Source organism: Rhinopithecus roxellana, chromosome 16 (assembly GCF_007565055.1).
Source record: "Rhinopithecus roxellana isolate Shanxi Qingling chromosome 16, ASM756505v1, whole genome shotgun sequence".
Taxonomy (NCBI): domain Eukaryota; kingdom Metazoa; phylum Chordata; class Mammalia; order Primates; family Cercopithecidae; genus Rhinopithecus; species Rhinopithecus roxellana.
Genome location: NC_044564.1, coordinates 89144150 through 89164157, shown reverse-complemented (window position 1 = coordinate 89164157; position 20008 = coordinate 89144150). Strand labels below are relative to the sequence as shown.

At 53.6% G+C, this 20008-nt stretch overlaps 1 protein-coding gene across 2 annotated transcripts; it reads left to right on the top strand.

Moving 5' to 3' along the window:
- The first annotated feature begins 736 nt into the window (after positions 1-736).
- Positions 737-15127, top strand: NUTM2F (NUT family member 2F). Of its 2 annotated transcripts, none has more exons than XM_010375131.2 (7): positions 737-1113; positions 3464-4160; positions 6757-6885; positions 7856-7995; positions 8439-8779; positions 10747-10863; positions 11225-12288. In XM_010375131.2, exons 1-7 carry the CDS (start codon positions 1098-1100, stop codon positions 12008-12010), a joined length of 2226 nt encoding a protein of 741 aa, XP_010373433.2. In that variant the 5' UTR covers positions 737-1097; the 3' UTR covers positions 12011-12288. The 2 variants fall into 2 exon arrangements, with proteins under 2 accessions (XP_010373433.2, XP_010373434.2); XM_010375132.2 differs by lacking the exon at positions 11225-12288 and adding an exon at positions 12422-15127 and having other exon boundaries at positions 910-1113.
- Positions 15128-20008: the final 4881 nt, after the last annotated feature.

Below are 20008 nucleotides of genomic sequence, written 5' to 3'. Positions count from 1 at the left end.
AAGAAAATGTGGTGGCCAAAGAAAAGAGGTGGGAGGGCCGGGCGCGGTGGCTCACGCCTGTAATCCCAGCTCTCAGGGAGGCAGAGGCGGGAGGATAGCTTGAGCCCAGGAGTTCGAGACCTGCCTGGGTAATACAGCGAGACCCCGTTCTCCACAAAAAGGAAAAAAAAAAAAAGACAAAAAAAAGAAAAGAGGTGGGAGGAAGACTGGTCACTGTCTATTCCACCGTGCACAGTTTGAATCTGGAACCATGCAAAAGTATTGCCTAGTTAAGTTAAAATCATGTAAAAGATACAAAAAATAAACATTTAACACCAGCACAATACGCTGGGAAACAAAATGAAAGGATTTCTGGTCTCGGTGCTGTAGGTCGCATAGCCACTCTTTCCTGGACTGAGGCTTCCCAGGAAAGGGGATGGGAAGTAAGGCCTGCCCGTTGCTGTGGACAGAGATTCCAGCAACATACATGACCCGGGGGCACAAGGACTGCCTCGTAAACAATGATGAGCGCACAGCCACCTAATAGCCTGGATGGGCTGAGACCATCCTGATTTCAAACACCCAGTCCCCTTGCCTTCCTAAGAACCCCTGTGTTTCTCAGACTGAAAACGTGTTCTGAATTTTGTTCGGGAAGTGCAGCCCCTGTTGAAATTCATCAAGAGTGGGAAAGAGCCAAAGGGGGAAGGAGCCTGGGTTGAATGGCACAAAAGTAGGTCTGTTGATAAAGAATGAAGTAAAGGGGACATCAGGTACAAGTTTTTGCTGTGAGTCAGAAGGACAATTTAAAAGTTGCCTAAAGGGGCCCACACCGTCTGTGTTGCTGCCGTCCAGTTGGAAGGGAAACTCAGGTTCTTGCCTACTGGCCAGAGCCCTTCACAGAATGTCCCCCACCCCTGCCAAGCCCAGCTGCCCACCACCCCTCCCCCTCTGCAGAATGTCTGGGGTCCTATGTTCCAAAGCTATTTACATTCAAATTTTCCCTGCTCCACTTGGACTCAGGAGCATCTGCTGAGCCAGGTCACTCTCTGGGTCCTGCCCTTGACTTTTCTCATTGCGGAAACTGCCAGACAGCGGTGGTCAGTGCCCAGCCTGAGGGGATGGCTTCAAATGGAGGTGAGCCTGTAGGGATGGGGGCATTATCCGAGTCTGCCATGCCTCAACTCCCTGGGAATTCAAATTTGAACTGCCCCTGGGGACAGCCGATAGGGCTGATGTTGAAGAGGGAGGGAGCACTGGATGTCCCCAAGGATATCACACCTGGGGATGGCCATGGCACCCTGAGTCTGTGGTTAGGGAGGACGGCTCCTTAGAGGTGGACCAAGATGCCTGCGGGAATACACTGTGTAGGGGAAAGGATGGAGTGGGTGGATTGATCCTTTCTGGAGGGGGACAGGTCACGTCATTGTGTGTTTGTAGAGAGTGGTGGGATCGTGTTGTACTGGTGGCCACGGGAGGATGACAGGCAAGCCTGAGCCCTGTGCTGTGTGTCTTCAGGCACCTGGAAGGTGCCCTTCCATAGTGTTCAGAGGGATTTGGACTGGAGTTTTCTAGATCTGAGGGAGGAGTGGGGAGAAGTGATCTCAGCCAGAAAACTGTTGGGTGGGTTGGCTGTGACAGAGCATGCAGTGACAGCCTCTGGGTGGACAAGGCTGGGGGCTACTGTAACTGCCACAGCCCAGAGCCTCTCAGCTCCTCCCCAGAGCTGGCTGCTCCATCAGTTCAGGTAGCTGTTGGCTTTGATCCAACAGGGGTGGGGGCAGATGGGGAAGTTCAGGTAACACATGGCCTGGGCTTCCTGAGTTGTTCTGCATTGTTTGCCCTTTTGTAGAAGCTCAGGTGTTCAGACCCACTTCCTCTTGTCTGCTAGTTCATGGCCTGTCCCCTGCACTTTGTGTTACTGTGGAGATGAAGAATTTGCCCCATTCCACGTATACTACCTCATGAACAGGGGACAGGTGTGGATTCTTGCTGGTTCTCAGTGGAAGGGTTTGGAAAGGCTGGTTTCCTTTTCAGTAGAGAAAGGAGAGTAGCACACAAATAGGAAGATGGTTCTCTTATTATTATTCAAGTTAGGATGTGTGTCCTGAATGATGAGGTGCATGTGCTGTATCCCTTATTCCCCCTGACTAGAGACTGCATAGGGTCCTAGTGAGCAGGGATGAGTTCCAGACAACTTTGCCTCACCTGGCCCGTGGCCAAGAACCCCTGGTTCTTGGTTGGTCACTATGTTCAGTTACTGGGAGCTCAAAGGAGAAGGACCAGAGATGCTCCTTGTCCCACTACCTATTGTAACATGACCAGCAGCTGTGAAAATCTCTGGGCACCTCCCCTGATAGCCCTGCTGCTCACCAATTGCTGGCTGAGTTCTAATCGTGTGCAGCTGTTGCTGGCTGTGCGGTGACAGTATCTCAGGGGACTCTACCACTGCCTCTCAGACCTGCTCCCTGGGAACAGAGCTTCCTGAGTGGCAGCTGGGACCACTGAGCACTGAGGAACGGGTGGCCGGAATCTGACCCCCATTTAGCACTTGTGTGGGTGGTGCCAGGACAATCATTTGCATGCTGGGTGTGATGTGTTATGGTTTATCTTCGGGGTTCCTAGGGCACTGGCTTGGGTGAGATTTCCATCCAGTGGTTTTCTTTTTTCTTTTTTTTTTGAGACGGAGTCTTGCTCTGTCATCCAGGCTGGAATGAAGTAGCGCAATCTTGGCTCACTGCAGCCTCTGCCTCCTGGGTTCAAGCAATTCTCCTGCTTCAGCCTCCTGAGTAGCTGGGATTACAGGCATGCGCCATCAGCTAATTTTTGTATTTTAGTAGAGACGGGGTTTCACCATGTTGGCCAGGCTGGTCTTGAACTCCTGACCTCAGGTGATCCACCCACCTCGGCTTCCCATAGTGCTGGGATTGTAAGCATGAACCAGCATGCCTGGCCTATCCAGTGGTTTTCTTTTGTGGTGTTGAGCTAGGAAAGAAAGGAATTTGCAAGAGCTTCAGGAAAAGGAAGACTGAAGAGGAGACAGGGCCGTAATATTCGGAAGCTTCTGGCTTCCTGCCAGCCTTCTCAGTGCGCAGCACTGCCCTGGGGTAGGCCCGTCTCCTGTTGCTGAGCACGCTAAGGACCACCAGGCCACTGAGAGACTCACCCCTGACCCATGGCTTGGGAGATGCCTGTGAGGCTGACGGGGTCTGCCAGGGACACTGAGGGAGACCCTTGGGCAGCGAAGGCTTGGCTGTTCCTTCTTGGGAGACAGGGGTCAGGGAGTCTTGGTGACCGGGGCCCAGCTCTCTAGTGGAGCGACCCTTTCGTGGAGGAACAGAGCATCCCATGCACACTCAGGGACACTTGCAAGCGGCAGAGTTTCCCTGTCACACGCCTCAGCTGTTGGGGCTCCCCTCGGATTCCCCAGTGACTAGTGAGGACCTGGAGACCGCAGCTTATTCATCTCTTTCCTTTGTCTCCACAGCATACCCAGTGCTGGGAACGGGTGTGACCGTGAACCCTGGAGCCTCCCTGTCTATGTTCACGGCTCTGCCCTTGGCCACACCCGCTCCCGGCCCAGCACATGGGCCACCCCTCATGACTGCAGCGGTTCCTCCAGGCGGCCCTCTGGTGCTGTCTGCCTTCCCCAGCACACCTCTGGTGGCAGGACAGGATGGCCGCGGCCCGAGTGGTGCGGGGGCTTCCAACGTCTTTGTCCAGATGAGGACAGAAGTGGGGCCTGTGAAGCCCCCTCAGGCACAGACCTTGGTCCTAACTCAGGACCCCCTCGTCTGGCAGGCTCCAGGCGCCCTCTGCGGAGGTGTCGTGTGTCCACCTCCCCTACTCCTGGCAGCTGCTCCTGGGGTGCCCATTACATCTGCCCAGGTGGTTGGGAGCGCCCAGGCCTGTGAGGGAGGCTGGTCCCACGGCCTTCCTCTTCCACCACCACCACCGGCTGCCCAGATGCCTCCCATCGTGCCCCCAGGGAACGCTGGGCCATGGCCAGACGGGGCTCATGGAGAGGGCAGCCTGGCTCCCTCCCAGGCCAAGGCCCCGCCGGACGACTCCTGTAACCCCAAGAGTGTCTATGAGAACTTCCGACTCTGGCAGCGCTACACGCCCCTGGCCCGGAGGCACCTTCCCCAGAGTCCTGACACCGAAGCACTTTCCTGCTTCCTCATGTGAGTGTCCTCGGGGCACTGGAGCTTGTCCTGCAGCTCACACATAAAGTGGCTGCCGAATGGACAGGAGGTCACGCTGTTCAGGGGAGCTTGCAGGGCGGTTGTGAGGGTGATTGGTTGTGCTATGGGAAGGTACATTTTCAGCAACATTAATCTGGCTGTGGCTCAGGACAGACTGTCAGGGGCCTCATGTCAACTGCCCATCACTATCCTGTGAGTCCAGCCAATCCTTACTTTTTTTTGAGCCAGACTTTTGCTCTTGTAGCCCAGGCTGGAGTGCAATGGCGTGACCTCGGCTAACCACAACCTCCGCCTCCCGGGTTCAAGCAATTCTGCTGCCTCAGCTTCCTGAACAGTTGGGATTACAGGCATGTGCCACCACGGCGGGCTAATTTTTGAGTATTTTTACTAGAAACGGGGTTTCACCATGTTAGCTAGGATGCTCTCGATCTCCTGACCTGGTGATCCACCCGCCACGGCCTCCCAAAGTGCTGGGATTACAGGCTTGAGCCACTGTGCTGGGCTTTTACTTTCAATAATTTTCACAGCAATGTATACAGAAGACCCAGGTCAGAGAGGGTTCTTGGTGTGACGTGAGCCACGGTTTGAGTTTAGGTCTTTTTTGTTTGTTTGAGATGGAGTCTCGCACTGTCACCTGGGCTGGAGTGCAATGGTGCGATCTTAGCTCACCACAACCTCCACCTCCTGGGTTCAAGTGATTCTCCTCCTTCAGCCTCCCGAGTACCTGGGATTACAAGTGCCTTCCACCATGCCCAGCTAATTTTTCGTATTTTTTAGTAGAGACAGGGTTTCACTATGTTGGCCAGGCTGGTGTTGAGCTCCTGACCTCGAGATCCACCCGCCTCAGCCTCCCAAAGTGCTGGGATTGCAAGTGTGAGCCACCACACCTGTCCTGGGTTTAGGTCTTTGAGTGTACACCCCAGTGCCTTCCCTCGAATTGAGTGTCAATGGCCAGGGGCACATCACATGGGGCTGGGGGGAGGAGCTGCAGGGCCCGGCGGGAACCTGGCACATGCCCGCAGTTCTGCCAGTGAGGTCCAGTTAGCACGGCGGTGGTGGAGCCTGCACAGGGGGATGGTCTTGGGCCCCGCACTAGGGTCGATGCTGGGCAGCTATTTGCATCTTCACCCTCAATCCTCCCTAGAAAAAAGGACAATGATGCTTCATTCAGAGGATGGCGAACAGATGACTTGAGCTCACACATGACATGCATAGCATAGTGCCTGGCACATGCTATGACACATTACATGATAGCAATTATGATTACTGTCCCTATTACTATCATTATCAGGACTAGGCCATCTAGGAGAGTGCTCCCCAAAGCCACAGGCTCCAGTGATAGCTCTGAGTACACCACGAGCTCAGCAGCCCAGGGCCGTGGACTGTGGTGACTGTGAGGCAGCAACGTCAGCATCCGGGAGAGTCTGTGGTTTCGTTCCCAGTCCTTGCCTCTCTCCACCCTGTGGCGCCTCTGTGACCCTGTGTTTCCCACTGATGAGCAAACGGGAGCTTGAGCACATCCACCGTGCAACACACTGGCCGCTCCCCTTGGGAAGTCCCCTGCCTGGGGTGTAGGTGGAACACAGCCCCATCTTCCTCCCCAGCAATCTCGCTGCCCCCGCACCCTGGAACTGGTTGCATTCCCCTTGGAGCGGAGTCCCGGTGCACTGGGGACCCTGATTCTTGGAGTGGAGCTGCCCCAGGCTCACAGGCCTTTGCCATGGCTCCTGTGGGAATGTGGGAAGCTGTACCTGGCTGCTTGCAGTGGGCTTGACACTGCTCTGCTTTGGTTCTGGACGTGTGCTCCTGCTTCTCATGCTCCAGGACCCTGAGGCTACACCCCCAGGGCTGCCTTACTCCAGAGTCCCCAGGAAGCTGGTGAAATGCTCAGTCCTGGGGCCCTAGAACCTGCACTTTAACCCTCGCTCCGAGGTCATTCTGTGTGCACGCTGTCTCAGTCAGCTAAGGCTCACGCTGTCTCAGTCAGCTCAGGCTCGGCCGCAACGAATCCCATAGACTGGGTGCTTTATCAAGACACATTCATGTCTCCCAGTTTCAGAGGCCAGGAGTCTCAGATCAAGGTGACAGCAGATTGGGTGTCTGGTGAGGGCCCTCTTCCTGGCTGGGGAAAGCTGCCTCGGCTGTGTCCTCTTGTGGCTGAGAGGAAAAGCCCTGGTATCTCCTCCTGCCCTTATCGGGGCTCAGATTCCATGACTGGGACCCATGCTCATGACGTGATGTAACCATGATTGCCTCCAAATACCGACACGCCGGCGCTGAGGGCTTCAGCACAGGAATGTTGGGGACACATATGTTCCACCCATAGTACTGAGTTCACTTCTCAACATCATAACACCAAGGACTTGAGGGGCAGTCGGAGAGGCTACTCCGTAGCTTGTGTTGATGTTTGATCTTGGGGGCGTGTCCTGGGGCCTGAGGAGCCCACGTGGGGGAGAACAGGACATGGACAGATGGCAGGACAGGTGTGGGGAGGACAGGGGCCAGGTGTTGGGACCAGGTGGGCTCGGGATGAAGGGTGGGCTTATAGACTGGGACTGACTGCACTGGTTTACAGCCCAGTTCTCCGATCCCTGGCCCGGCGGAAGCCCACCATGACGCTGGAGGAGGGACTGTGGCAGGCCATGTGGGAATGGCAGCACACGAGCAACTTTGACCGGATGATCTTCTACGAGATGGCGGAAAAGTGAGTCTGGGGTCCTGGGAGCAGGGCCCGCGTGGCAGAGTGAGGCTGAATGACAGAGGCCTGGTGGCCATGGTGGCTTCTCAGCATGGAGCATGAGGAGGGTGTGGACAAACACAGGATGCTCTGGGCCCCTGGCTCCCTCAGGAAGCTGCTCCTGCCACCTAGAGTGCTCTGGGGTCTCTGTCCTGCCCTCTTGGGGAGCACCCCCTGCCTGGCCTGGGCCAACCCCTGCCTTGACACTGGAGGTCATGGCGGGAGCAGCCAGCGTCGCAGCCCAGAGGGGGTCACCTCCAGCTGTGGGGATGGGGAGAAGGGGCGCTACTGACTGTAGACAGAGTGGGGTGCAGACTCCTCACAGCAGTGGCCAGAAGTCGGTTTTCTGCCATCCCAGCCTGGCCAGGGAGTTTGGGCAGGGGAGACCTGCGCCCGGGACACCATGAGACCCATCTCTGGCCTGACCGCCTTTGCTCCTGGGCAGTGCCCTCCGTGAAGACAGACAGACAGACAGACAGACAGCAGCCTCAGGGGAAAGGGGTCCTGTCCTCCGGGCTCAGCTTTTGCTTCCTCCCGACCAGGGGTCTCCCGGGCCTCATGCCCCTGGGTTATCTCTCAGGGACCCGCAGTCCCAGCCTCAGGACTCCTGCATCATCCCTGGCGCCGTCTGCCATCGACCCACCCTGGGCAGCTGAGACCTGGAGGAGGAGCCCCCCGGGACCCTCCTGGGCCTCGTGGCCCTGACTTGAGTCAGGAAGCCCCTTTGATGCCATGGACTCTGCAGGGGCCGGGTGAGGGAGGGTGAGCCCGGAACTCTGGGAGCAGCTCCCTCCTGGGACTGAGGGATGAGACCCATTGAGGGCCCAGACAGCCCACCCGAGGCCTTGCCTCCCATCCCTGCCCTCGCCCGCTGCCTGGTCCTGGGGACAGGGGGCCTGGACCCTCTCCGCACAGCCTGGGCCTCCTTCACCCCCAGGTTCCTGGAGTTCGAGGCTGAGGAGGAGATGCAGATGCAGAAAGCACAGTGGATGAAGGGGACCCAGAGCCTGCCTCCTCCAGCCCCGCCGAGGCTTGAACCTCAAGGACCCCCGGCCCCTGAGGTGGTCAAGCAGCCAGGTACAGCTTCCCACATTCCCACAGGAGCCACGGCAAAGGCCAAAGGGGCCACGGGAGGCCACTGTCCTCACACCCCATGCTTCCCTTCAAGAGGGGGGTTTGCTCCCCAACAGGACAGCTTCTGGGAGTGTATGTTGGGTATTGACCAGGTCAAGTTTCCTAGCTACTCTCTCCCCTCGCCCGTCCAAAACTCCACATATGCTCTGCCCAGGAAGCAGGGATGAGTCGGGAGAGTACATGGCATATTGTTGGCTCCAAACTTCCTCCCAAGCAATGCTGTCTCCGATGTGCCCCTCCTGTGTGTCTTCTCCAGGGGCGCTGTGGTTCAGATGGTCCTGACCCAGCCGGGACCCACTTCACATCCCCAAGCCCTGCCCTCCCCTGTGTGGTGCAGGCAGGAGGAGCGGCCCTCACCACACCGGCCTCTTCCCTCTCTGCCTCAGTGTACCTTCCCAGCAAGGCTGGCCCCAAGGCCCCGCCTGCCTGCCTGCCCCCACTCAGGCCCCAGTGGCCAGCGGAGACCAAGGCCCACCTGTCACCACCCAGGCCCCAGCGACCAGCAGAGACCAAGGTCCCTGAGGAGATCCCCCCTGAAGTGGTGCAGGAGTATGTGGACATCATGGAGGAGCTGCTGGGGTCTCACCTAGGGGCCACAGGGGAGCCCGAGGGAAATTGGGAAGATGGCGAAGTGGAGCAGCCACAGGAAGAGGATGGGATGACTCCAGACCCCGGCCTCCTGAGCTACATTGACAAGCTGTGTTCCCAGGAAGACTTTGTCACCAAGGTGGGCTGGCCTGGAGTGCTGGGGTCTGCAGAATTCCAGGGGGTGGCACTCCCAGGCCCTTGGAATTAAGCTCTGTTCCTTAGCTACTCAGCAGGGGGGTGGGTGGGTGTGTTTCTGTGGATTTGAGTGTCTGTGTATGTGATTGCGTGTGTCTGTGTGTTGCTGTGTGTGTGTCTGTGATTTGTTACTGTGTGTCTGTGTGTTGCTGTGTGTGTGTCTGTGATTTGTTACTGTGTGTCTGTGTGTTGCTGTGTGTGTGTCTGTGATTTGTTACTGTGTGTCTGTGTGTTGCTGTGTGTGTGTCTGTGATTTGTTACTGTGTGTCTGTGTGTTGCTGTGTGTGTGTCTGTGATTTGTTACTGTGTGTCTGTGTGTTGCTGTGTGTGTGTCTGTGTGTTGCTGTGTGTGTGTGTCTGTGTGTTGCTGTGTGTGTGTGTCTGTGTGTTGCTGTGTGTGTGTCTGTGATTTGTTACTGTGTGTCTGTGTGTTGCTGTGTGTGTGTCTGTGATTTGTTACTGTGTGTCTGTGATTTGTTACTGTGTGTCTGTGTGTTGCTGTGTGTGTGTGTCTGTGTGTTGCTGTGTGTGTGTCTGTGATTTGTTACTGTGTGTCTGTGTGTTGCTGTGTGTGTGTCTGTGATTTGTTACTGTGTGTCTGTGTGTGTGTCTGTGTGTTGCTGTGTGTGTGTCTGTGATTTGTTACTGTGTGTCTGTGTGTTGCTGTGTGTGTGTGTCTGTGATTTGTTACTGTGTGTCTGTGTGTTGCTGTGTGTGTGTCTGTGATTTGTTACTGTGTGTCTGTGTCTTGCTGTGTGTGTGTCTGATTTGTTACTGTGTGTCTGTGTGTTGCTGTGTGTGTGTGTCTGTGTGTTGCTGTGTGTGTGTGTGTCTGTGTGTTGCTGTGTGTGTGTCTGTGATTTGTTACTGTGTGTCTGTGTGTTGCTGTGTGTGTGTGTCTGTGTGTTGCTGTGTGTGTGTGTCTGTGTGTTGCTGTGTGTGTGTGTCTGTGATTTGTTACTGTGTGTCTGTGATTTGTTACTGTGTGTCTGTGTGTTGCTGTGTGTGTGTGTGTTGCTGTGTGTGTGTCTGTGATTTGTTACTGTGTGTCTGTGTGTTGCTGTGTGTGTGTCTGTGATTTGTTACTGTGTGTCTGTGTGTGTGTGTGTGTTGCTGTGTGTGTGTCTGTGATTTGTTACTGTGTGTCTGTGTGTTGCTGTGTGTGTGTCTGTGATTTGTTACTGTGTGTCTGTGATTTGTTACTGTGTGTCTGTGATTTGTTACTGTGTGTCTGTGTGTTGCTGTGTGTGTCTGTGTGTGTGTGTCTGTGTGTTGCTGTGTGTGTGTGTCTGTGTGTTGCTGTGTGTGTGTGTCTGTGTGGGTGTGTCTGGTGTGTTGCTGTGTGTGGCTGTGTGTTGCTGTGTGTGTGTGTCTGTGTGGGTGTGTCTGTGTGTTGCTGTGTGTGTCTGTGTGTTGCTGGTGTGTGTTGTGTGTTGCTGTGTGTTGTGTCTGTGTGGGTGTGTGCTTGTGTTGCTGTGTGTGCTGGGGTTGTGCTGTGGTGTGTGTGTGTCTGTGTGGGTGTGTCTGTGTGTTGCGTGTGTGTCTGTGTGTTGCTGTGTGTGTGTGTCTGTGTGTTGCTGTGTGTGTGTGTCTGTGTGGGTGTGTCTGTGTGTTGCTGTGTGTGTCTGTGTGGGTGTGAATGTGGCATGTGTGTTACTTGTGTCTGTGTCTTTTCCTGTGTCATATATGGATCCGTTTGTGTGTCTGTGTGCGGTTTGTGTGTCTCTGTCTGTATGTGTGTATGCTACCAGGTCTGTGGTCTGTGTGTGTAGCTGGTGGTCGCCATGATATGAGACAGCCCCAGGAGGGTGGGGACAGGGCCCTCCCCGCTTTCTGCATCTCCTCTGGGTGTCCTTGGCTCCAGGTTACTCCCTGCCCAGGAAGCTCATGTCTTCTTCCTTCTGTTTCCAGGTGGAGGCCGTCATTCACTCCCCATTCCTGGAAGAATTGCTTTCCCCAGATCCACAGATGGATTTATTGGCCCTAAGCCAGGAGCTGGAGAAGGAAGAAGAACTCACACTTGCCCAGGTAGACCAGCGGAGGGAGGGGAACCCAGGTACCCCGGGGGCAGGAGGGACCCGGCACACAAGGCCCACCTGATTGTCTAACCCCATCCTGCTGGGGATGCTTGGCTTCTTGGGGAGTCACTCCGGGGTGGGAAGATGCAGGTTCACACGGAGTCCGATGGAGAGGAGCCAGGGAGGGGAGTCAGGATGCAAGCTGCAATGAGGCCCGATGGGATGCCCAGCAGAGCCACACCCTCTCCCTTTGACACGAAGCCCAGCTGCCTCAGACTTCCCTGTCTCCCGCCGAAGTGCCCTGGTCTCCAACACCCTGGGCCCTGCTCACACCTGGGGCAGCGCCAGTAAGTGCCTCTTTCCTCCCGCAGCTAGTGGAGAAGCGCCTCCTATCCTTGAAGGAGAAACGGCGTGTGAGGGCAGCCCCTGGTCATGGCACGGCCTGTTTGGACTCAAGTCCTTCTAAGTTTGTAGCTCGCCAAGGAGCAGAGAGAGACGCCCCTGACTCCCAACAAGGGGTCGGCGTGGAAACCTGCCCACCCCAGATGGCTGCCCAGGTCCCTCAGGGACAGGCTAGAGTGTGCACCGGCATGGCCAGGTCCAAAGACCCTGCTGTGCTTTTGGGATGTCAGGATTGCCCCGGGCTGAGGGCTGCCCGGCCAACCTCTCCTCTCCAGGACCACAGACCCACCTGCCCCAGCCTGGGGACCAAGGACACCTTGGATCTCCCTGGAGCCTCTCCTGTTAAGGAGTCACACAGGCTGGCTAAGGGGTCAAGTGAGGAGAGGGAACTCCCTGGCATGGTGTATGTCGTGGGTTCCCACCACAGGCTGCGGCCCTGGAGGCCATCCCAGAGCCCTGTCCCTTCCCCAGGCCTTCTCAGCCTAGGAGGGCGGGGACCCCAGGGAGCTCTTCAGTCGCCATCTGCTCAGAGAAGAGGCCTCAGCCCAGCACCCTCTCCTGTTACCAAGTCCAAGAAGCGACTTCTCTTCGGAAGCCCATCCCCTGCTGAAAAGATGCCCGACCCAGGGCCTGGGCTCAGGGTCTCTGGGGAGCAATCCCCGGCTCCAGGGCTGGGTGGCCCCTCACAGTCTCAAAAGAGAAGGGGTGGCCCCTTGGTCTCCAGGAGGAAGAAAACGCGGCATTGTAGCCAGTAGGGGCCGCTGCGGGGCAGGCTCTCTGGTCCCAGTCCCCAAGGGTGGGGCTCTGAACTCTCGGACCCTCATGGCAGCAGGTGCCCCTAAGCAAAGGCTGCTTCTCCCCCAGTGCTGATCTTGCTGGGCCTTAGCTTTGGAGGGTGGAGGAGGGAGGGGAGGGAGAGGGTGGCTGAACAGGGAGGGCGGGAAGGGAGGGCCTGCGGGGAGGGGGCTGGGGGGCGGGAAGCCCTTGGAGGCCTCATGTGTAAATGGAATAAATGTAGTTGTGTAGGAAAATGCTCTGGGGCTGCTGCCTCTGTCCTTGGCGCTGTGCTGCTCTGTGGAGGGTGTCTGTGGAGGGCAGAGGGAACCAGGAGAAGCCAGGCACTGGGAACCCACAGAGGCTGGCTCCACTTTTTCCTCCTGGTATAGGGGGCCCCTTCAGATGCTCCGGGGACTGACAGATGCTGAGGAAGCCCTGATCCCTCCCACCACTCACTCACAAGACCCTGCCTGCTTTAGGGAGGCTTCTCGGGGCCTCCCATCGTTATCAGTATCCCTGGAAAATCCTGGGATTGGAGAGAGCTGGCTAGCTCTTGTTCTACTCCATGGGAGCTGAGGAGAAGGCAGCTGCCTACAACATGGACATGGGAAGAGGGGGCCGCTCCTGCCTAACCCTCATCAGGAAGAGCGCGGGCACTGGGCTGAGGGGAGACGTTGAGGTGTCTGTCCACACGGGTGTGTGGGATATGAGAGGCACAGAGCAGGGGAAGTCCCTCTGTCTGTCTCTGGGCAGGAGAGAGTCTTGTCCAACTAGCTGAAGCAGATGCTCCTTGCTGTGGCCACAGAGACTGGCCTCAGGGGCCCTCAGGGTCCTGCATGGAGCCCCCCACAGTTATGATTCCTTTCCCATATGATGACTGAACTCGTGTGGAATTGATGTAGACAGAGATTTACACTGGTATCTAAAACAGTTCCCTCCCAACACACCATCACCAACGGGAACAAGCATGACCAGCCCGCCAGGAGCAGGGTGGGTGTGTCTGCTGGTCCCCCGGCCAGGAGGAGCTGGGGCCCAGGCCAGGGGGAGCCAAGGGTCAGCCACCCTTCTGCCAGGCACAGACCCCAAGGGCAGAGCAAGGGCTGCCTGGGATGTGGCACTGGCTGTTCGGGGAGTGTCCTGGGAGTCGGGGGCCAGGTGTTCGCCGAAGGGAGACTTCTGGAGTCTACGAGTGAGATGAGGACTGCATCGGGAGAGAGACTGAGGCTGGGGAGGGCGCTCTGCTCTTTCCCAGGTTGTCCTTACCTCCCCATCTCTGCTGAACTCCCCTCACCCCATGTGGCCGACCTCTGTCCCCCTACCCCTAACCCACCTCTTAGAATCTCAGATCCCAGCATGGACAGGACCTGGCACCTGCCCTGGTTCCCTCCTGGCCAATACCTTCTTGTCCACGGTCTGAGTTCCAATTCCTCCCCAGGGCCCTTGTTGGCTCAGGACTGCTGTGACTGCCAGAGCACAGGTCCCAGCACTGCCTGCCTGCAGAGCTGTGTTCATGATGCTGGGCGCTGGCCCAGCAGCAGAAGCTGGTGGGGCAAAGCTGTCTGGTATATGGTGGCCTGGCCCCTCTGCCAAGTGACAAAGGGAGCCGTGTTTGGGCGGCCCCATCTGCCCACAGAACACAGCAGTCAGCCGGACAGATGCCTCTCTGCCCCGTCCCTTCTGCTGGATGTGGGCAGTGTCAGAGGCCTGCTGCCCCTGTGGCCTTTGGGAAGGAGAGTTTATCTTGGCAGGGCTTCCCCAGCTCAGTGCACATCAGGCCCTCGGGGAAAATATGGGGAGTGAAGAGTCACTGGTGGGTGATGCGGGCAGCTCCCGTGACTCCTCTACATTCAGGGCCATCCTCAGGAGACGAGGTAACACCTCCCCTTTGCAGGGTTTAGGAATGTTAAGTGAGCCGTGTTTGAAGGGAACATGGTCGGTACTCTGGTGTGTGTGGGTGCTCAGCCAACTTCCTCACTTAAGGGTGAAAATGATACCTTGGCTTAGTGACACCTCGGGGCTTCTGCTGGTTACCTCACTAGCTGTTTTCTGCCCCACTGTCCCTGTCCTTGTTTTGGCTGAGCCATTTCCAAGAGGAAAAACCTGTGCTTCCTCCACCTCTGTGTCCCGCCTGAGCCCTACAATCTGCCCCTACACGGGCACAGTGGGGCTGACGGGGGGCTCTGATAGACTGAATGTGTGTCCCCCCCAGTTCCTGTGTTGAAGCCCTAACTCCTCATGTGATGGTATTTGGAGATGGGGCCTTTGGGAGTTATTCAGGGTTAGACGAGACCATGAAGGTGGGACCCTAATGATGGGATTAGGGTGCTGGTAAGAAGCAGACATCCCAGAGCTCTCTCTCTCCCTGACATGAGGACACAGTGAGAAGGCAGCTGTCTGCAAGCCAGGAAGAGAGCCCTCACCAGAACCTCACCTTGCTGGGACCCTAACCTCGGACTTCCAGCCTCCAGACTGACAAATACATTTCGTTTCTTAATATGCGCCCCCTCCCCTCCCCACCAAATCTATGACACGTTGTCCTAGCAGTCTAATGTGACTGGGACAAGGTCCATTATCTCAGGAACTTCCTTCCTGACTGGTGCCTGGAAACTGTGCATCAGAGCCACGGGAAAGAATGAAGAAAGGCTCGGCTCTTTACGACTGTCAGCACACCTCCACCCCAAGTGCAGTGTGTCACACATGAACCAGGAGCACTGTGGGACACAGTGCAAGGGAATCTGTAAATACCCATGACGTCGTCACATCCACGTTCGGGGAAGCCATGCAGCTTGCTCACAGCAGGTGCTGGGGGTGTGCTGAGGCTCTAGACAGGTTTGGCCTCCCTGCTCATGTACCCAGGTCACTCCCTGGGAGCCAGTGTGGCTGGGGCGGCCCTGGGCAGGTTCGCCTCCTCCCTTCACCACTGGACGACAGATCCCTGAAGAAGCCATGGCCTCCTGAGAAACTCCATCTGACAATGTGAGCAAGGCCGTTAGTGAACATGCTGTGCTTCCTGACAGCTACCAGGATGGACTTGATCCAGGTGGCTGCCCTTCTGTAGCTGCACTTGGATTCTAACTTCAGCATCCCAAGATGTCTTTCAGGTCTTGGTGCCCTGGACGGTGTTAGTGAGAGTCACCTGGCTTGGGGGATCTGCTGATATCCAGCCAGGGCTGCCAGAGTCACTGTCACTGAGTCCCTGACCATCACTGGGTACAGACTCTCAACAGTGGCCCTCACCCTGGCACATCCCTTGTGAGGGAGCTGATACACTGGGTTACTGAATTCTGAGTTATGATGTCATCGAGCATGCTTTGTCTGCACACCTGTGCCCTTTGAGCTCATTTTAGGCAAATATGTCCGGACTAAGGTTGTATTTACCGATGGTTCACTTTCCATCCTCATCTCAGTCCTCGGAAGGATGAATTCCACCTCTAATGCCATGGTCCTTCCTCAGAATTTCCTTTGTCTTAGTTCATTCCACAGATCATATTGTGGGATGTTTATCACGTATACAGTATTTGCATAAACTGTATGAGCGATTAAAAGATATTCTCTGACATTAAACACAAACAACATAGAAATCTCACAGGTGAAGATAGGATCACAAGATTCCTAATCAATGTAAGTGGATGGTTAGTCAAGGTTAGTCAAGGTAAACTGCTTCATCCCCCTGCCCTTTATTAGCTAGACAGAAACTGACTGTGTACAGGCTTTACTCCTTTATAAGGTGCCAAAATAAAACCCCAAAGCACAAATCGCACAAACCAAGTCATGCCACTGGGACCATCGTGTGTCATCTGAGCTAGCTGGGCCATGCCAACTCCTACCCCATCTCCTGCTTTTCCCTGCATGCCTCAGGAATGGGAGCTTCTGTGCGAGCATTCATAAGACATCCTGCATTCAGGTCCACTGATGTGTTTTCTTTTTTAAAAAACTATGCACATTTTATTAGGAATGTTTCAACCACATAGAAAACGTATAATAGAAACCAATACAGACACCACATAGATGTGGGCCATGTTAACATTCTACCGTTTGCTCATTTTTTAAATAAAAGCTTTATTAAGACATTCACAAAGCATGCTCATTGAAATTGTACAATTTGGGTTTTTCATAGAATTTGCAACCATCACCACATTAAATATATTTATAGAATTTGCAACCATCACTGCATTAAGTCTACTTATAGAATTTGCAAGCATCATCACTATAAACTTTAGAACATTTTTATCACCAAAAAGAAAACCCTAGGCTGGGTGCAGTGGCTCACGCCTGTAATCTCAACACTTTGGGAGGCCAAGGTGAGTGAATCACTTGAGGTGAGGAGTTCAAGACCAGCCTGGCCAACATGGTGAAACCCCGTCTCTACTAAAAACACAAAAATTAGCTGGGTGTGGTGGCACACATATGATCCCAGCTACATGAGAGGCTGAGGCAGGAGAATCACTTGAACCCAAGAGGCGGAAGTTGCAGTGAGCCGAGATTGTGCCACTGTACTCCAGCCTGGGTGACAGAGCGAGACTCCATCTCAAAAAACGAAGAAGAAAAAAAAAACCTTGTCCTTTAGCTATCACCCCCTGCCCCCATCTACACCCTAGGCCTACGTAACCATGAATTTACTTTCTATATAGCTTTACATGATCTGGACTTCCATATGAATGGAATCATACAATATATGTCTTTCACACCTGTCTTACTCTACTTTGAATATTTCCAAGGTTCATCCATGGTTTTAGAATCTATCATTATATCAAACCTTTTATTGCTGAATAACATTCCATTGGTGGATATCCTGAAATGTACTCATTCATCAGGTGATGAACATTTGGGTTGTTTTCACTTTTTGGCTATTGTGAATTATATATATATATAAAATACACATAAAATAAAGAAAAAATATATAATACATATAAAAGAAAAACATATATGTATTTTTTCTTTTTCTTTTTTTGAGACGGAGTTTCGCTGTTGTTGTCCAGGCTGGAGTGCAATGGCACCATCTCGGCTCACCACAACCTCCTCCTCCCGGGTTCAAGCGATTCTCCTGCCTCAGCCTCCCGAGTAGCTGGGATTACAGGCATGTGACACCACACCCAGCTAATTTTGTATTTTTAGTAGAGACGGAGTTTCTCCATGTTGGTCAGGCTGGTCTCAAACTCCCGACCTCAGGTGATCCACCCACCTTGGCCTCCCAATGAATAATACTTCTAAGAAATTTGTGTACAAGGTTTTGTGGGGATGTATGCTTTCATTTCTCATAGGTAACTAAGAGTGAAATTGATGGGCCATATGGAAACTCCATGTTTAACCATTTCAGAAGGTGCCAGACTGTTTCCAGTGCAGATATACCATTTTATATACCCACTAGCTATGTGAGGGTCTCAGTTTTTCTCCACATTCCAGCCAACATTATCATCTCTCCTTTTGATAATGTCATCCCAGTGGTTCTCAAGTTGCATCTCATCATACTTTTCATTTGTGCTTCCCTGATGTTGAACCTCTTTCACGTACTTATTGGCCATTTGTATATCTTCTTTGGAGCCATGTGTACTCAGCATTACTCACTTTCAACTAATTTGTGTTTTGTCACTGAGTTATAAGAACTCTTTATATTTTCCAGATAAAAATCATTTAAGGGGGGCCAGACGAGGTGGCTCACACCTGTAATCCCAGCACTTTGGGAGGCCGAGGCGGGTGGATCACCTGAGGTCAGGAGTTCAAGATCAGCCTGGCCAACATGGTGAAACCCCGCCTCCACTAAAAATACAAAAGTTAGCTGGGTGTGGTCACACGCGCCTGTAATCCCAGCTTCTCAGGAGGCTGAGGCAGGAGAATCGTTTGAACCTAGGAGGTGGAGGTTGAAGTAAGCCCAGATCGCACCACTACACTCTAGGCTGGATGACAGAGTAAGACTGTCCCCCCCAAAAAATAGTCTCCCATTGCAGAAATAGTCTCCCATTCCATGGGTTGTCCTTTCTTTATTTTTTGTTTTTTGGAGACAGAGTCTGGCTCTGTTGCCCAGGCTGGAGTGCAGTGGCGCGATCTCACCTCACTGCAAGCTCCGCCTCCCAGGTTCACACCGTTCTCCTGCCTCAGCCTCCTGAGTACTTGGTACTACAGGCACCTACCACCACACCCGGCTAATGTTTTTTTCATATTTTTAGTAGAGACAGGGTTTCACCGTGTTAACCAGGATGGTCTTGATCTCCTGACCTCGTGATCCACCCATCTCGGCCTCCCACAGTGCTGGGATTACAGGCATGAGCCACTGTGCCTGGCCTCTTTTTTTTTTTTCTGAGACAGAGTTTTGCTCCTTTGCCCAGGCTAGAGTGCAGTGGTGCAATCTCAGCTCACTGCAGCCTCTGCCTTCGGTTTCAGGAATTCTCCTGCCTCAGCCTCCCCAGTAGCTGGGATTACAGGTATGTGTCATCACACCCAGCTAATTTTTGTATGTTTAGTACAGACGGGGTTTCGCCATGTTGGCCAGGCTGGTCTCGAACTCCTGAAATTGTGATCCGCCTGCCTCAGGCTCCCAAAGTTCTGGGATTACAGGCCTGAGCCAGTGCACCCAGCCATCATTTACTTTCTTGACAGTACTCTTTGAAGCACAAAAGTTTTTTTACTTTGTATGAAGTCCAATTTATCTACGTGTTCTTTTGTTACTTGTGCTTTTGGTGTCATATTTAAGAAATCATGAAGGCCGGGCGCGGTGGCTCAAGCCTGTAATCCCAGCACTTTGGGAGGCCGAGACGGGCGGATCATGAGGTCAGGAGATCGAGACCATCCTGGCTAATACGGTGAAACCCCGTCTCTACTAAAAAATACAAAAAACTAGCCGGGCGACGAGGCGGGCGCCTGTAGTCCCAGCTACTCCGGAGGCTGAGACAGGAGAATGGCGTGAACCCGGGAGGCGTAGCTTGCAGTGAGCTGAGAGCCGGCCACTGCACTCCAGCCTGGGCAGCAGAGCAAGACTCCGTCTCAAAAAAAAAAAAAAAAAAGAAATCATGAACTAGTGCTAGGTCATGAAGATTTATTCCTATGCTGCTGCTTTTTTTTTTTTTGAGGCGGCGTCTCGCTCTGTCGCCCGGACTGGAGTGCAGTGGCCGGATCTCAGCTCACTGCAAGCTCCGCCTCCCGGGTTTTTTACGCCATTCTCCTGCCTCAGCCTCCCGAGTAGCTGGGACTACAGGCGCCCGCCACCTCGCCCAGCTAGTTTTTGTATTTTTAGTAGAGACGGGGTTTCACCATGTTAGCCAGGATGGTCTCGATCTCCTGACCTCGTGATCCGCCCGTCTCGGCCTCCCAAAGTGCTGGGATTACAGGTTTGAGCCACCGCGCCCGGCCTGCTGCTGCTTTTTAAACAATCATTTAAAACATTTTAAAGTGTACGGGTTCAGTAATGTTAAGTATATTTTCATCATTGTGAATACACGTTAAGTATATTCTTACTTCTTAATCTTTAGAAATTTAGATCTTCAGAAATTTTTCATCTTTCAAAACTAAAATTCTATACATATTAAACACTAATGCCACCACCACCACTCCCACTCCCAGTCCTTGGCAACCACTACTGTGATTTTGACTATTTTAAATACTTCATATGAAAAAAATTTGTCTTCTTGTGATTGGCTTATTTCACTTGGCATAATGTTCTTGAGGTTCACCCATGTTCTAGCATGTGACATGGTTTCCTTCTTTCTGAAGGCTGCTTAGTCTTCCATTACATACATACACACACACACACACACACACACCCATACACATATATACACCATATTTTATCCTTTCATCCACCAAACTCATTTGGATTGCTTTTATCTCTTGGGTATTGTGACTAATGCTGCAATAAACATGGGTGTGCAAATATCTTTTTGAGATCTTGCCTTTAATTCTTTAGGTTATATACTGAGAAGTAGGATTGTTGAATAGTATGGTAACTCTATTTTCATTTTTAAACAACCGTCATACTATTTTTC

Excerpts from the sequence above, each read along its gene's own strand:
- NUTM2F (XM_010375131.2), top strand. Across the intron at positions 4,161-6,756 it reads GCACTTTCCTGCTTCCTCAT|CCCAGTTCTCCGATCCCTGG; the intron begins GTGAGTGTCCTC and ends ACTGGTTTACAG. Across the intron at positions 10,864-11,224 it reads AAGAACTCACACTTGCCCAG|CTAGTGGAGAAGCGCCTCCT; the intron begins GTAGACCAGCGG and ends TTCCTCCCGCAG.